Source organism: Erinaceus europaeus, chromosome 9 (genome assembly GCF_950295315.1).
Source record: "Erinaceus europaeus chromosome 9, mEriEur2.1, whole genome shotgun sequence".
NCBI lineage: Eukaryota > Metazoa > Chordata > Mammalia > Eulipotyphla > Erinaceidae > Erinaceus > Erinaceus europaeus.
In genome coordinates, this window is record NC_080170.1 from 39,594,705 (window position 1) to 39,612,391 (window position 17,687).

The following is a 17,687-nucleotide window of genomic DNA, read 5'->3' on the forward strand; positions in this document are numbered from 1 at the left end:
ATATTTTGCAGTAGTTTATGGACACGTGTGAACATAAGCTCTCTCTCACAGAAACTGGTGTATATCTAGGTTTTGGGACTTTGTTAGAAAGTGAACCACCTGAGATAAATTAGAGTGTACTATAAAAGGAAAGGTCTCACCCAAGTAATGAAGCTGAAGGGTTGTCATTCCACTCGTGAAGTTTCTGGACACAGTCTGAGGTGAAGCATGTTGAGGTGGCAATCGTTGCGTTGGTTAGATTGTGATCGGTGGATGCAATAGTATTTGGTATGGATTGGGAGAGGCATACGGGAAAGTGGGCCCTATCCAAGGGTTCCAGGACTGGGGGAAGTAGGGGCTCTATAGTGGAGATGTGAGGTTCCTGCTGTCTTAGGGTTCAAAAAGACAATCGATAGTTAATGTTATCATCACATTATTTGATACTTGGGTTACTTTGAAAAGTCCTTTTGTTAGGGTTTGCTGTACAGTATCCAGTATCTTGTATATAGCTGTGCTATTGGATGCTTCTAATCTACTTGGTCTAGGCTTTTGAGAGAGTCCGCATATCAAATACACAGCCTATATATTAAAAAGATTCAGTTTGTGTTTTGAAAAACTTTGAGAAATACAATTGATTTTCCCCCTCTCATATTAATCAACTACTGATTTATATGTCTACATTTTGCTAGGAGTGTACATAAACACCATTCCCACCACCAAAATTATATTTATTTATTTATTTATTTATTTATTTGGATAGAGACAGCCAGCAATTGAGAGAAGGGGGTGATAAAGAGGGAGAAAGACAGAGAGATATCTGTAACCCTGCTTCACCACATGTGAAGCTTTTTCTCCTGCTGTGGGGGCCAGGGGCTTGAACCCAGGTCTTTGCACACTGTAACATGTGCACTCAACCAGGTGCACCACCACACGGCCCCTGTTTTTGACTTACTTCACTTAACTTGATTTCTTCAAGCTCCATCCAAGATGGGCTGAAAATGGTGAAATCAACATTTTTACTCTGAAAATGTCCAATAGTTCTAGTTCATCTACCTCTTCATTTAGCTTCTTTGTTTCTTTGTTGATTTTCTACCTGGATGATCTGTCAAGTTCAGAGAGTAGGGTGTTTAAATCCCCTACTATTATTGTGTTGCTGTTAATATACTGATGTAGCTCTTTCAGCAGATGTTTGATGTATTTAGATGGCCTCTCCTTGGGTGCATAGATGTTGATAATCATTAAGTCCTATGATTGATTGATCCTCTGAGCACTAAGTAATGTGCACCCTTATATTTTTAAATTTTATTGATTTTAAGGTCTATCATGTCAGATATGAACACAGCTGTTCTTGCCCCTTTTTTGTGGGCCATTGGATTGTATGGTAGTTTTCCATCCTTTCACTTTGAATCTGTGTTTGTCTTGTTGAGTTAGGTGGGATTCCTACAGACAACATATGGTTGGGTTGTGTTTTCTGACCCATCTTCCTACCCTGTGCCTTTTCATAGGTGAATTCAGGCCATTGACACTTATTGATATCAAAGACTGAAGTTATTTTAACACCATTCCTGTAGATTTGTAGAGTGTTCTGATATATGGCATATTTATGATGGTCTGACTGTTTATAGGAGACCTTTCAGAATTTATTTCAGGGGAGGCTTGGTGACAGTTGATTCTTTCAACTGTTGCTTGTCTGAGAAGGTTTTGATGCCTCCATGTAGTCTGATTGACAGTCTAGCAGGATACAGTAATCTTGGTTGAAAGTCTTTCTCATTGAGCACTCAATAGATATCTTGCCATTCTCTTCTGGCCTGTAATGTTTTTGTGGAGAAGTTTGCTGCTAATCTTATGGATTTTTCTCTGTAGGTGACTGTTTTTCTCTTGCAGCCTTCAGGATCCCTTCTTTATCCTTATTCCTTTCCATTCTAAATAGGGTGTGTCTTGGTGTCTTTAAATCTGGGTTAATTCTGTTTAGGACACTCTGGGCTTCTTGAACTTTTATGTCTTTTATGTTGTCTAGACAATGGAAGTTCTCATCTATTATGTCTTGTAGAATGCTTTCTTCCCCTCCCTCTCTTTCTTTCTCTGGTATGCCTAAAATGTGTATATTATTTCTTTTGAATTCATTCCATATGTCTCTGTTGTTTTCAGTATCTCTTAATATCTTTTTGAGATTTTCCTGTTGTGTGTGAAGCCCTGGTTTCAAGCCCCAGCATCATTGGTAAATATAAGGGTGGCATGGTTGGGGGGAGGGAGAATTTGGGGTGAGCTCTATGGATGGTGAAATAGTGCTATGGTGTCTGTCCTTATTCTCCAAAGGCCTCTTTCTACCCTTTTTACCTTTCTCAAAAATAAATAGAAACTTGGGCTGGGGTGGCCACTCAGCAGTGCCATGCAAGTATGAAGCTTTGGGTTCATTTCCCAACAGAACATACAAAATGATGATGGAGAAAAATATCAGTCAAAATGGGAAAGGCTTACTGCACAATTGTAAGAGGGGAAAAAAGTACCAATTCAAATACAAAGAAGTTTCTATGGGAAGAGAAGTTCTCCTATCACTAATGCAGAGAAAGGGCTATAAAAATTATGTCATCCCACTTTTGCCACAAATACACATGTGTTCAGGTAAACAGATGCATCCATACAGATGCACTGAAAAAGATTAGGAAACAGGCCCTCAAAATGTCACTATTCATCTTTCCAAGTTGGAGTATAAAAGCAATTCTTGTGTTCTTCTTTTTTTCCTTTGATGTGCTTTCCATAATGAACATGAGCTACCTTTTTTTAAAAAAAAAATTGGAGGGGATAGTGGTTTACAATGTACAGTAGTGGATACATGTGTAAAGTTTCTTAGTTTTTTGCAAAAAACTCTCACCTCTCACATAGCTCCTCCTTCACCATCATGAACCAGGACCTGAAAGCCCTCCCACCCACCCCACTTACATTTTTGACTTTAGTACAGTACACCAAACCTAGTCCAAGTTTTGCTTTGTATTTACCCTTTCTGTTATTATTTCTCAACTTCTACCCATGAATGAGATCATCCCACATTCATTTTTCTCTTTCTGGCTTATCTCACTTAACATGATTCCTTTATGCTCCATCCAAAATGATATGAATAAGGTGAATTCACCGTTCTTGATAGCTGAGTAGTATTCCATTATATATATCAACTTTCTTAGCCACTCATCTGTTGTTGGACACATAGGTTACTTTCAGGTTTTGATGATTATAAATTATGCTGCTATAAACATAGGTATACACAGATCTTTCTTAGATGAGTATTTTTGATTTCTTAGGATATATCCCCAGGAGAGGAATTTCCAGATCAGAGAGGAGGTCTATTTCTAGCCTTCTTATGGTTCTCCAGACTGCTTCCCACAGGATTTGGACCAATTTAAAACCCCACCAGCAGTGTAAGAGGATTTCTTTGTCCCCATAATCTCTCCAGCATTTGTTATTACTATCCTTTCTGATGTATGGTATTCTCACAGGAATAAAGTGGTGTCTCCTTGTCTTTATCTGCATTTCTCTGGCAATCAGTGACTTGGAATATTTTTTTCATATGCCTTGTTGGCCTTTTTGGATCTCTTATTTGATTTTTCTGTTCATGTCCTCTCCCTGCTTTCATCTTTTAAATTCAGAAAGTACAGTGGGGTTATTTTGGAAGGAAAGCTCTTGGCCTGGGTTGAAGATCTTTCTGGTCACCCCCTGGAACAGGGAAGAGCTATAACTTACCTTCCTGTGTCCCCGTACACCTTGAGGGTGAGAGCTGTGCTAAGCTATTACTAATGTTCTGGGCTAGAGAGGCACAGCCCCAAATATCTTTCTCCAGCAAGACTTTGGAAACAGAGATGGACCTGATGGTGTCTTTCACCCTCCTCAAAACTGAGAAGAGAGACCTCCCTGGTGGAGAGATTGGGATATGTGCTCAGGGAGAAAGCATTGAGGAGGGAACAGAGGAGCCCCCGTGGTTCTCTGCTAGTTCTTATATCAGTTGCAGCCCTGATCTGTGACCTATGACCAGATGAGCATGAAGAGTCCTGAGGAGGATAACAATATGGAGTTCTCCTTCTGAGGAACCATGTGACCAAGGAGAACACTATGATAACACTCCTGTTCCCTCAGTTTTGGGTCTAGCCAAAAATACCTTCCTACCCTAAGAAAAGTTTTTTTTTTTTTTTATTTTGCTCTAGAGAAATCTTTTTTTTTTTTTTTTTCTTAGACCTGATCAGTCCCTGATGGTAAAAAAACTTAGATTTTGGGTCTTTCTTTGATTAGCATTTCTTATGTCTGAAACTGTCCATGGTGACAAGTACCTGAAACTTCAATAACCCCAACACTCAGCAAACAAAGGGAAGTGTCTGTTTGCTCCCAGGTTCCTAATGACACCCCAGAGATCAGCTCTGAGAGTTCTCCTCTTGTTCTCTGTGGCTCCAGTGACTTTCAGAGGCACAGTCCCAGGAGAAATGGGGCAAGGGATTTTCTCCTGTTGGGGAGAAAATTAATACCCAGGGCTCCTGAAAGTGGGGTTTAAGAGGCTGCACTTTTCCCTTGGCCAATTCCTAAGCCATTGTGGCAGCAGACAGCAGCCATCTGAGATTGTCTGTGATACTCATGCACAGCTCCCTTCCCTGTCACTCCTGCTTCCTCTTTCAAGCCTCTGGAACACAGAACATTCTCCCCTGCTTCTGGAGGCTGTGAGATATCACCACTGAGAAAGCCCCTCCCCGTTCCCACTGCCAAGGTCAGACAGAGTGAGTGACCATTGGCTGAAGGCATGGACACAGAATACCTTCTGTGTTGCCCAAAACCTCTTTGGTTTTCAGTATTGGGTTTATTGATTTGTATTTGCTTTAGTAGCATATTTCTTCATAGTCACTTGCTGTACTAGAGGATTCAAGGACATGACATTTTTCAGAAACTGATAAAGGTCTTCCAATATTAAGACTGCTATCAGGGGTGAAAGGAAACAGAATCTAGGGTAGCCCAGGGAGGGGAGGCAAGGTGCAGGGAGACAGATATTGAATCAATTAAAAAAAAATTTTTTTTTTTTTTGGTTTTCTAAGAGTTTAGGCAGTTCAGAAATAGACTTGGTCGGGGTGTATCTGTGTGGGTCTACAAATGGATAACTGAGCTCATGAAGAAATGTAAGAGTGAGATGTGTGCTGGTAAGGGTGGAATGCGGTTTAATAGTCAATGAAAGGGACCTGGGCAGTGGCACACTGAGTTGACTACACATGTTACCATGTGCAAGGACCAGGTTCAAGCCCTCAGCCCCACCTTCAGTAAGGGAAGCTTCACAAGCAGTGAAGTAGTACTACAGTCCTCTCTCTCTCTCTCTCTCTCTTTCTCTCTCTCTTTCTCTTTCTCTCTCTCTTTCTTTCTCTTTCTCTCTCTCTCTTTCTCTCTCTCTGCCTCCTCTCCTAGTCCCCTCTCAATTTTTATCATATAAAATAAAAAGGAAAAAATGTCCACTAGGAGTAATGAACTTGTCATGCCCCAGCATTAACCTTTATGGTAATAATAATAATAGTAATAATAATAATAAAACAGTGAGTGAAAAAGGCTAGCTATGAATTGTTACTTTCAATCTGATTCCATTTGTGTAGGATGAAAATGAAATGGTAATATGTCTAAGTATAAATAGAAATTTTCTTTATATAAGTAACATTGGAACAAAGCAAAATCAAATAAAACAAACAAAAAACCACCAAAAACATAAATTATGTTTATCTCTAGACCAGAGAATGCAGAAAAGAGAAGTAAAAATTAATTTTGCTATTTTTGCCCTTCTGCTCTTCTTTACAGGTGCTGTTTCTCCCCCCTCAAGCATTTTATAAGTTAAAAAGTCAAATTTTATTTTTAAATAAATTTAATATCTTTTAAAAAAGAAAGGTATGTCTGGAGGTGGCTCAATGGATAGAGTGAATTCCTTGTATGCATAAGGCCCTGGCTTCAGTCCCTGGCATCCTGGTGTTCTGGTTTCAGTCTCTCAGTGTGTGTGTGTGTGTGTGTGTGTGTGTGTGTGTGTGTGTATGTCATTCACACACACTCATAAAAATTAATTTGAGCGGCCAGAGAGGCAGCACTCCTGAGAAGATGCCTGAGTTGTCATGTAGCCAGGTTTTGGGGAAAATTAAGATGCTGCATTGTCTCTCTCAGAAAACGTAGACTTGAATTACTGATGTGACAACAACAGCAAAATCTAAAAAAAAGTATCAAAAGAGGGAAAGTTAACTTGAAAGATAATAAAATTTATAATTATTGGAAGCACTGAAACAGATTTGGGGAATCCTTTTTAAAGAAATTCTGTATTTTTAAAGAAATTCTGTGTTTTTTGCTTTATAGATTAATTAATTTTTTGAGAGAAAAACAAAGCTTATTTCCATAGTTCAGCTCTGGCCTATGCTGTGCCAGGAATAGAACCTGGGCCTCAGTTATTCAAGTTCTGTGCTCTAATGTACTTGGCTAGCTCCTCAGCATATGAAATGTGTTTTTAAAGATGCCTGCTCAGTCTGAGGTCTTACGATTCAGTTTTGTTTGAAGGACTTTCAACCTCCAAGCATATGACTTTCCCATGGTAACACTGAAAGAACAAACTCATCCCAGGACTGATGAGGTCTAAGAAAAAAAAAAAAGGAATACTTCCTTTTTATTTTTTTTTGAATAGCAAGTGTGTCATGGATATCTTCCCTACCTTTGTCAAGTTCTTCATTTTCACTTTTTGCAAAGCTGTGGTACTTCTGGACCCATCTATCACCTATTTCCATATCAGCATTTTTTAAGACATTTAGTGGCATCATTCCACCAAATAGATATGCTATAATGCATTTCAACATTGTTTTAAACCTTTACTTAGTTTTTAGTCTTCATTATTAATACCACAAAATTTCTTTCACACATAAACCCTGAGGCATATCCCAGATTATTTCCATAAAATAATTGGAAGTAGCTTAAGTCAAGAAGAGTAGACATGTTTTGTAATGAGTACACTAATATTTTTTCCATAGATCTACATAAATATCCTAAAAATTTTTTAGTTTTCCTAACATTTTCCATTTTTTTCTCATGTAATCTCACTCCCAGTGTGAGGAAAATAGAATAATGCTTTTCAGTAAAAACCAAATCAAGGTATCCTCTTTCTCAACTGTGCTGCATTATAGTATTTCTTGGCTAGCTATGGTGAAGGATCAACCACATTGACTTTAGAATGAAATAACTGGGTCCAGGACATTGATTTTGGTTAAATCTGGAAAAAAATTAATTTGGATAATTATTACCTAATATATGAGATTATTAAAGAATGCTGTTAAAGACTATGACTCTGCAAATGAAAAAATGCCACAAGGGACCAGTTATTGTTATTATTACTATTATTACTATCACTATTATTTAACTCATTTGTTTATTTATTTCATCCAGGGTTATTGCTGGGGCTCATTATTATTTAACTTATTTATTTATTTCCTCCAGGGTTATTGCTGGGGCTCATTTCTTGCACTATGAATTCATTGCTCCTGATAGCCATTTTTTCCATTTTTATTGGATAGAACAGAGAGAAATTGAGAATGGAGGAGAAAATATATATATATAGAGAGAAAATGATAGACACCTTCAGACCTGCTTCACCGCTTGTGATGTGACCCCTCCCCCCTGCAGGTGGGGAACCAGGACTGCAAACTAGGATCCTTGCACTGCTCCTTGTGCTTTACACTATATGTTCTTAACCTGGTGCGCTACCACCTAGCCCCCTTATTTAACTCTTTTAAAAATGAAATCTATCTGATGCCCAATAACTCCACAATAAGGAATAGACATGGATGAAGATACTAGCCTGCCCAAAATGTCAGTTTGTAATTCTGACAGGCTTAGGAAACAGAGGCCCATCATTACTGAAACAGGTGATGGTGAAGTTCACATCAAAACAGCAGTGGGAGGTAGACCTAGAGTCAATGAGAACCAGTCATGGGGAACCAGCAGTCAGATGTTCAAGGGCTGAATGGAGTTCCAATAAGACCTCTGAGAAGAGGAGGCTGGGGTACTGCTGAAAGAGGAACGTGGCTTCTGACAACACTCCTGGGGATGGGGGGATGGGCATTGTTTCAGTGTGAAACTATCCAGTGATGTGTGGAAAGGCTTTCTAATAGATGTAGAGGAGTGGAAATGAGAAAGGAAACACTGTTTGGTCTGGATATTAGGAAAGGAAGAAATTTAAGAAATATTGGAAGTGAGCACTTAAAGTAGAAGAGGTTGACAAATTGCTTTCAGGAATACAGAACTCAGAAACCATAATCTGTCAGGAAATTCTTCAAAAGTTGATTTGATGAGTTCAATTTCCCATTTCTTTACCCTTTGTGTTTCTCTACAGTTGTCCTCTGACCCACCAGAGAACCTTCTCCAAAGTTGTACAAGGTCCTTGCTTTGGCCTTTCTCATAGCCACTCATTCTACCTTCAGCATGGCTCTCCACATGTGGAATGGTTTCCTGACTCGATGTTTTAAATCTTTTCCCAATAGGTGAACAGTGGCCCATAACCCTGACAGTCTCCAAGACCCAGTACACCTCTGTAAGAGTCAGATCCACCACTATCTCTCCATTTTTTAGGGCTGGAATTTTTTCAATGAAGAAAGAGAACTTCACAGTGGTGACTGAGTTTGTTTTCTTGGGCTTCTCCAGGTTCCAGGAGCACCAGCTCACCCTCTTTGTGGTCTTCCTTGCACTGTACTTGTTAACCCTGGCAGGCAATGTCATCATTGTTACCATCATCAGTCTGGACCGCCACCTCCACACGCCCATGTACTTCTTCCTCAGTGTTCTGTCAGCTTCAGAGACCGTGTACACCCTTGTCATTGTCCCTCGCATGCTGTGCAGCCTGGTGGGCCTAAGCAAGACCATTTCCCTGGGTGCCTGTGCCACACAGATGTTTTTCTTCATCACGTTGGCCATAAACAACTGCTTCCTGCTCACAGCCATGGGCTATGACCGCTACGTGGCCATCTGCAACCCCTTGCGCTACTCACTCATTATGAACAAGAATGTGTGTGCCCAGCTGGTGGGGGGCGCCCTCAGTATCGGGCTGCTGGTGGCCATCATCCAGATCTCCTCTGTGTTCAGGCTGCCCTTCTGTGGCACAGAGGTGGCCCATTACTTCTGTGACATCCTCCCAGTGATGAAGTTGTCTTGTGCTGACACCACTGTGCATGACATAATCAATTTTGTCATTAGTTCACTGGTCATCCTTGTGCCCATGGGCCTGGTCTTCATCTCCTATGTCCTCATCATCTCCTCCATCCTCAGGATTGCCTCAGCCGAGGGCAGGAAAAAGGCCTTTGCCACCTGTGCCTCCCATCTGACAGTGGTCATCATCCACTATGGCTGCGCCTCTATCGCCTACCTGAAGCCCAAGTCAGAGAACAGCAGGGATGAAGACCAGCTGATCTCGGTGACCTACACCGTCATCACACCCCTGCTCAACCCCATGGTGTACAGTCTCAGGAACAAAGAGGTCCAGAATGCCCTAAACCGTGCCATGGGCAAGAAATGTCTTGTTTAGGTGTGGGGGTGGTTTGACTCTTATCCTCTGTGCATTTGGTTATCTTGAGGTATTTCATTTTCTACCCAGAGGGAGTTGCAAAACTTGGTGGTGATGTTGCGTTAAAGACTCAGTCATCCCCCTGACTTGAATTATTTTTACTGGTATTCTTTTCTAACCTCCCAAAGATCTCAAAGGTCACCACTGGTTGAGTAGGTACTGCTTGTAGGTAGAAGGCTGAGAAAAGAGAATATCTGATTGTTATCAGTTTACCATTGGCAGAGAGGTGAGTGGGGAGGGGTGGGAAGATCAACCTAAATGTCAGAAAGAACTGAGCTCTGAAAATTCAGAGAGACCTGGTTGTGCTGGGGACACAATCAAAGTCATCATCCCTACTACCCTTAGCTTCCCCTCCAGACGGTGACAAGAGTAGCCAGCTGTGACATTTCAGAAATATTATCAGCTGCAAACATTCTCACCCTCCTGTAGTCTCATGACATATTTTTCAACTTCTGTTGAGCCTTATATGCAACTTGTTTCTTGTCTCTGCACGTGTTCTTAAGTGAGCTGTCGCATCCAGTCACTGAATTTCTCTGCAGGCAGCTATGCATCTTCTGGGGACAAGGAGTTTGCTGGGTTGTTTGTTCACACATGTAGAGTGATCTGAGAACCTTTTCAGAAATTAAATTTATCAAGCTTCCTCTCCACTTTCTCTGTCTGTCTCAATCTGAAAGTCAGCAGGTGACTTTCATCTTGTCCACGGGACATGCAAATACTGTGTCCATACTTCTCCTCTTTACCTGCCTGCTGGGCTCATTCTGTGAATAGCTGGGAACTCTTCTAAACTCAGAGATTCAATGTTTGCCTGGGTGTTTACTGATTCTTATTGATACTGCTTTCTATGGAGAGAGATTTTATTGATTTATGTGGGGTATTTGTGTGGATCTGGAAATGAAAAAGACAGAACTTGTCAGGTATCTTCTAGTTCAAGAACTGAGGAGTGTGGTATACTGCTTCAAAGCAAAGAACTCTGGGGAAAGAGGGAGAGTGATAGACAGGATGAAAGGACACTGGTGTCCTGGTGTATCACTTAGACACCAATCAAGGGAAGAAAAGAGGCTATTCCTATGTGTCAAAGAGTGTAACCCAAATAAAATAAAATAAAATAAAAGTTAATCTGTACCACCCACTCTTCACCAACTCTAGTTCACAGGTCCCCAGTGAAGTGCAGTGAAGCTTCTGGAAGGCACTGTGGCAGGAGGGCAGCCTGCAGGTGTGTGGAGTGAGGGAGGCAGAGCATTACCTGGGAGAACAAGAGTTTTGTGTCCCTGGAGCAGTTGTCCTGAGAACACCTAACTGAATGTGACCACTGGTGGGCATCTTATTTTTCTTAGTCCCCTGATGCCTCTGGAAGCGTACTAAGCCATGAGCTCTGCATCAAAGAAAGTCCCCTCCAAGATTCTTTTTGAGGACTTGCTTCTCACTCCCCATTCCTGCAAGCCTCTCCTGCAATCATATCATATAGTTGACTGCTGACTCTTTGTACACAGATACCTCAGGTCCCCACTGCTGCACAGGCCTCTGTGAGGCAGTAACTGAGCTGAACTTGGTGTGTTCCTGTCATTTGATGTTGTGGAAAATGACAGTGCAATTTTCCAAAGTAGCATTTGCAACAATAAAGAATGTACATGAAAGCCTTGAGTATCCCCTATCTCTTTTTTCCTTTTCCATTATCTCATCCTAACCTCCTCCTCCTTCTTCTCCTTCTTCTCCTTCTCCTCCTTCTCCTCCTTCTCCTCCTTCTCCTCCTTCTCCTCCTCCTCCTCCTCCTCCTCCTCCTCCTCCTCCTCCTCCTTCTTCTTCTTCTTCTTCTTCTTCTTCTTCTTCTTCTTCTTCTTCTTCTTCTATCTTTCTTCCTTATCAGTAGGGAATGAACCCAGAGCTCTACTGATAAATGATTCTCTAGGCTAAGTTCTTCCTTCCTTTCTTTCTTTCTTTCTTTCTTTCTTTCTTTCTTTTCCTATCTTTCTTACTTTCCTTATTCCTTTCTTTATTTCTTCTTCATCTTCTTCTTTTTTAAATTGCCACCAGGGTTATCATTGGGTCTTGGTGCTTGCACAATGAGTCCACTGCTTTTGGCAGGCATTCTCTCTCTCTCTCTCTCTCTCTCTCTCTCTCTCTCTCTCTCCTTTATTTGATACACCATAGAGAAATTGAGAAGGGAGGAGAAATAGAGAGGGAATGAGACAAAGATACTTTCAGAACTTTCTTCACTACTCATGAATCTTCCCTGCTGCAGATGGGGAGCAAGGGCTTGAATCCAGGCTCTAGGCTGAGTGTTTTCTTTTTTCTTTTTAATGAGAGAGAGAGACAGAGAGAGAGAGAGAGAGAGAGAGAGAGAGAGAGAGAGATATTCATCATATGTTGAGCAGTCACAGTGTATTTCATGGTTCTCCCATGTGGAACCAGGATTTGAACCCACAGCCTCAGGCCTGCTAAAGAATTGTCTTACCCTCTTCCCCTCATCAACCTTTATTTAATTTTTATATTAATTTTTATATTGTATTTATTATTAATGAGAAGATAGGAGGAGAGGGAAAGGGAGAGGGAGAGGGGAGAACTAGACATCATTCTGGTATATGTGCTGCTGGGAACTGAACTTCGGACCTCATGCTTGAGTGTTCAATGCTTTATCTACTGCACTATGTCACAGCCTACCCACAACCAGCATTAAAAATGTTTTTGACACCATTTTAACAGAATCAGAGAGAGCTGGAGTGAATGCATTTTATTTCAAAGAATGTGCAATGATTATAGGCAAAATTGACCTTGGGCTTTGGAGGGAACAAGGAGACCTGACTAAGGCCACACACTGGGCTTAGTCACCACATAACTGAAGTCTTCGTGGACCAGGGCATGCCAGTTGAGGACACTGTCACTGAGACAGGAGGCACACATACCCTTCAGGGGCAGCATGTGATTCCTACAGGGACACATCCCATATCTCCCCAACAAAGAACTGCTTGACATCAAATCCTCCATCAAAGGCATCTTGCTCCTGCCCGAGGATAATCTTGGCTTCATTGCTCTCAGAGTAACCCTTCTTCAAGCCCTTTCTGCCCAGGAGCTTCCCATTGACCCAGAGCTAATCTATGCCTGGTGCTGACTTCCAGCTGGCACACAGGTGGATTGGGTCATACTGGGCTGGAGCTGCCTTGAACATGACTTTATAGTTCCCAATATATAGGCTATACTCTCCCATCTTCTCCACAAAGATAAACAGCTCATTGGCTTGGGACTTGGTGCTGTAGGAGAAATGACTTTAGGAGCATGTGAGGTCGGTGAAAGCCTTCATGCACAGAGTGAAGTTCTGCAGTGGACTCTTCATCTTGGGGACCAGAGACACATGGATGGTGCTGACTCCTGCGGGAAGATCAGTGCCTTCACCCTCAAGTCTGCAGAGAGAGGGTGGGACATGTGCCATCAGTTCTCTGGCAGAATTGGCTGTCACTTAGAACAATAGCCAGCACTGGGGGGTGGAATGGGGAAAAAAATCCTGGTATGAAAGGGCAAACTTAGGGACAGTTTTGCTTCTTAGCACAAGGAATCACAGGTGCCCTGGATCAACTGGGCTCCCATCTTTCCTACAGAATTTCTCTGGATGAAGCATTAACCACGATCAAAGGAAGTAAAACCCAGTCATTCACTGAGTGAAGGTATCACATACACAGCACTCCCTCCTCTCATGCCTCCACCAACAATCACATCCTGAGACATGGGGAGGACCTGTGGTTGGATCTAGGAATGACTGTTCTTGATTTGTGCTTGCTTGTGCCACACCAACAGTCACAACACAAAGTTGAGCAGGACAATGTGTAAATCCCTTGGCCAATAGTCTTTCTCAGCCTCCCTTCTCCTGCATCTCTGGAGCAGACAGGGGAGCCAAATAGGTGTTGGTATGCATGAGACCCCTTCTGTTTCATTTGGTTTAAATCCCCCCTGCTTAACACTATTCTATTTACATAACCACTTCATTCTATTTATATAACCGCTGTTAACAAGTACCTCCCTCCAGGGCATTGGTTCAATCCCCACTGTTTCATGATATGTTTTTGCTCCACCCCCCCTCCTTGTCACACCCTGATCCTCTCCTTGTCACACTCTGATTGTCACCAGTCACTTTTCTCTCCACCCTCTCTATGTCACACCCTGTTTCCACCCTACTTGGCAAGTATATATAAAGACAGCATTGTGAGTTTTAGAGTACTTTACCTTTAGTTTAGCTCAGCTCGGCTTAGATTGTGCTGCGTCCTGCATGAATAAAGAGATACTGCCTACAGCTCAACTATGAGTCCCTGGTCGTCTGTTACCTGCCCGTGAAGCCAGCCTGGCGGAAACAACCTAACCCGTCGAAAACGACATATGGCGCAACAACGTGGGACCAGACCTGCGCAACTCCCAGATAAGTGAAGACTTTGCCTACCTATGCACTATGGTCTTCTCTTCTACTTACGAAGAGGTTTGCCAAAGCCTCTACTGTTTCATTATGAGACAGTTTCTCTGTCTCTGGAACATTTTACTCTGGGCCACACTTCGGTTCCCTCACCGGGAACTTTGGTTTCTTATGACCGGGATCATAGAGCTTGGGAGATGCACGGAGATTTCTCCTTGGACTTTCTGGATTCCCTCTCCCATGTTTCCTGAGGAAAAGGACTACATTTTGCTCCGGGCCACAGTTTGGTTCTTTATGACCGTGATCGTAGACCTTGGGATATGCATGGGGATTTCCCCTGGAACTTTCTGGACTTCTTCTCGAATGTTTCCCATGGAGAAGGACTACTCTAATTTGAAGAACATTCTCGAGTACCCTGGCAGTTCCCAAGTATGGAGACATGTGGTTAGTTCTACTCTCCTGATTGGATTCTTTCTTCAATGGGAAGACACTTTTAAAAATGGGTGCCTGAAGCAATCCAGCAGGAACAGTCAGAAACACCCTAAATGGAATTTCGAGGACCTTTTTGGACTAGGTCGCCCTCCGGGGATTCTTAATCCTACATGGTGAGATCTTGATAATCTGGTTCAAGTTGCGTTTCATAAGAGAATGATTTGAATGACTGAATTTTTGTTTGACATTGACTTAAAAAAAAAATGCTGGACTCAGCCATGATTTCTAGAGACATCCAGAAACAATCCAAAAAATTGTTTTTTCCCTCCTTTGATTTCTCTTTTACGTCTTGACATGAATCTGAAACATTTAATCCTGAAAACTGTATGAGTTATGGGTGGGGCAGATAGTGCAATGATTATGTTAATTATTCTCATGCTTGAGGCTTTTAACCGTGGTTCTTCTGTTTACCTTTCCACATATTATTGAGTTTAAACTGTTTAAACAACCTTAAAATCATACTAGAAACGACTTCCAATTATAATGGAGTTATCAATTATAGTAAACTTCTAATCTGCTACAAGTTTTGTTTGACAAGTAAGTGAATTTCAGCTGTCAAAGTCTTCACATGAAAAAGCATCTACTCAAATGGAATTCCTGGAAATCCATTTGGATCCTGTTCTCTGACATCGCCCCCGGAAACCAATGAGGTGACCTGGCACGACCTGAAGAAACAGATTCACAGACTCCAAAGATCACTCTCTACAGAAAAGCAAAATTCTGGTGGCCAACATTCCCCATCGAGACAGACGTGCAGCATTTCATCCTCCGGCATTTTCTTCTGTGGTCAGCTACTTTGGACTGACACCTCCATTGGACTTACTGGTACACACTGCTGTGTTTCTCAAAGACTAACTTCAGCCAATTGCCTTGAAACTTTATAGACCATGTCCCCTCGCCTGCAGGCTCTGTCCCAGAGGCAGAAAGCTCCCCCTCCTTATTAGGTTATGCCCACAGAGGCATGAAGCGCCCCAAGAGGCAAGAGATGCCCACAGAGGCAGGAAACGCCCTTTGAGGCAAGAGATGCCCCCAGAGGCATGAAGCGTTCCCAGAGGCAAGAAATGCCCTTTCGCCTGCTAGGCCTTGCCCTTTGAGGCAAGAAAAGCTCCACTTGGCATCACACTGGTTATTGCTGCTCGCCTATTTTGTTTTCCATGTCATATGCCAGTTCTTCTGAAAACGCCTGTACAATATACATTTCTGTTCACCCCGCAATGGCCATTAGTTAAAAAGAAAGGGGGAATTGTTGGTATGCATGAGACCCCTTCTGTTTCATTTGGTTTAAATCCCCCCTGCTTAACACTATTCTATTTACATAACCACTTCATTCTATTTATATAACCGCTGTTAACAAGTACCTCCCTCCAGGGCATTGGTTCAATCCCCACTGTTTCATGATATGTTTTTGCTCCACCCCCCCTCCTTGTCACACCCTGATCCTCTCCTTGTCACACTCTGATTGTCACCAGTCACTTTTCTCTCCACCCTCTCTATGTCACACCCTGTTTCCACCCTACTTGGCAAGTATATATAAAGACAGCATTGTGAGTTTTAGAGTACTTTACCTTTAGTTTAGCTCAGCTCGGCTTAGATTGTGCTGCGTCCTGCATGAATAAAGAGATACTGCCTACAGCTCAACTATGAGTCCCTGGTCGTCTGTTACCTGCCCGTGAAGCCAGCCTGGCGGAAACAACCTAACCCGTCGAAAACGACAAATAGGAAGGGTGAGTACTCCCCATTCCTGATCTATAGAAAATATTATATCTCCCAGTCCTGACCCACATAGGAAGTAAGAGTGCTCCCTGGTTCTTGGCCCAAAGGAAGTAGCTCCTAGACTATGGGAAGCAGTTCCTGACTTCCAGGAGGTGTGAATGCTCCCTGGTTCCTGACCTACAGAAACTATGGGATAGTAAGTGCAAGTCTGAATTGATACTTGGTATCATAGCAACTGACACACTATTCTTCTTTCAAGTTCTGTCAAACAGCAGCAGTGACATAAATAAGGGTTGCTATAGCCCAGCTCCCCTGAGATGGAGGAAATAGCTTCCCACAAGGCCTGGCACCTACCTGGATGAGCCACAGCCCCTAATAACAGGGTGAAGAGCAGGATGCCCAGAAGAAGATTTTCCATTGTTTTCCTAGGTCTCAGGAAAGTGGGAGCATGAAATTGGAATGATGGAGAAATATTTACTGCTGGCTGCTTATATTGCATCTTGTGCCCAAGATGGGCGCAGGGACTTGTTTCTGCAACAGAAGGCCATGTTGTAAATGGTAAACATTAACTGATCCAGGATATGATTACAAGCCCATGTGTTTACTTTTCAGCCTATCGCTTCATCCTAGGGTCTTTCTTTCCTCTTTGAGAGTTTTTTTGTTTGTTTGTTTGTTTTTGTTTTGTTTTCCTACTGAGCCATCGTCTGCATATCTCTAAGGGAGATGGGGTCCCCTGTCTTCCTTAAGGGACATCTGGCCACAGGATATACAAGTTAGCTCTGTAATGTACATACATATGGAAGTGAAGGAGCCCGTCCTCTATATTTAGAGGTCAGCATCTCACTTGTAGACAAGAATGATCCCTGATTCTAGTAATTGTGACTTGAAAATAGCAGTGAGTTGAGGCTAATAACCAAAATATATAAAGATCTTGCCAAACTTAACCACAAGACAACAAATGACCTCATCCAAAAATGGAGAGAGGACATGGACAGAATATTCATCACAGAAGAGATCCAAAAGGCCAAGAAACACATGAAAACATACTCCAAGTCTTTGCTTGTCAGAGAAATGCAAATAAAGACAACAATGAGATACCACTTCACTCCTGTGAGAATGTCATACATCAGAAAAGGTAACAGCAGCAAATGCTGGAGAGGTTTTGGGGTCAAAGGAACCATCCTGCACTATTGGTGGAAATGTAAATAGGTCCAACCTCTGTGGAGAACAGTATGGAGAACTCTCAGAAGGCTAGAAATGGACCTACCCTGTGATCCTGCAATTCCTCTCCTAGGGATATATCCTAAGGAATCCAACACACCAATGCAAAAGGATCTGTGTACACATGTTTTTAGCAGCACAATTTTTAATAGCCAAAACCTGGAAGCAACCCAAGTTGTGGTATATATACACAATAGAATACTACTCAGCTATAAAAAATGGTGACTGCACTGTTTTCAATCGATCTTGGTTGGACCTTGAAAAATTCATGTTACGTGAAGTAAGTCAGAAACAGAA

The 17,687-nt window shown here is 42.1% G+C and overlaps 1 protein-coding gene and 1 pseudogene across 1 annotated transcript in view; one reads left to right on the plus strand and one right to left on the minus strand.

The window, feature by feature from the left end:
* LOC103120221 (olfactory receptor 10J1-like) overlaps positions 1-9,663 on the plus strand; it is a 44,212-nt gene extending 34,549 nt beyond the window's left edge. Inside the window, exon 4 of the mRNA XM_060197089.1 lies at positions 8,598-9,663. Within this exon, the coding sequence (XP_060053072.1) occupies positions 8,598-9,532 (935 nt within the window). The 3' untranslated portion in view covers positions 9,533-9,663. The remainder of the gene's footprint in view (positions 1-8,597) is intronic.
* Positions 9,664-12,370: 2,707 nt separating this feature from the next.
* LOC103120174 (mucosal pentraxin-like) lies at positions 12,371-16,587 on the minus strand (annotated as a pseudogene).
* Positions 16,588-17,687: the final 1,100 nt, after the last annotated feature.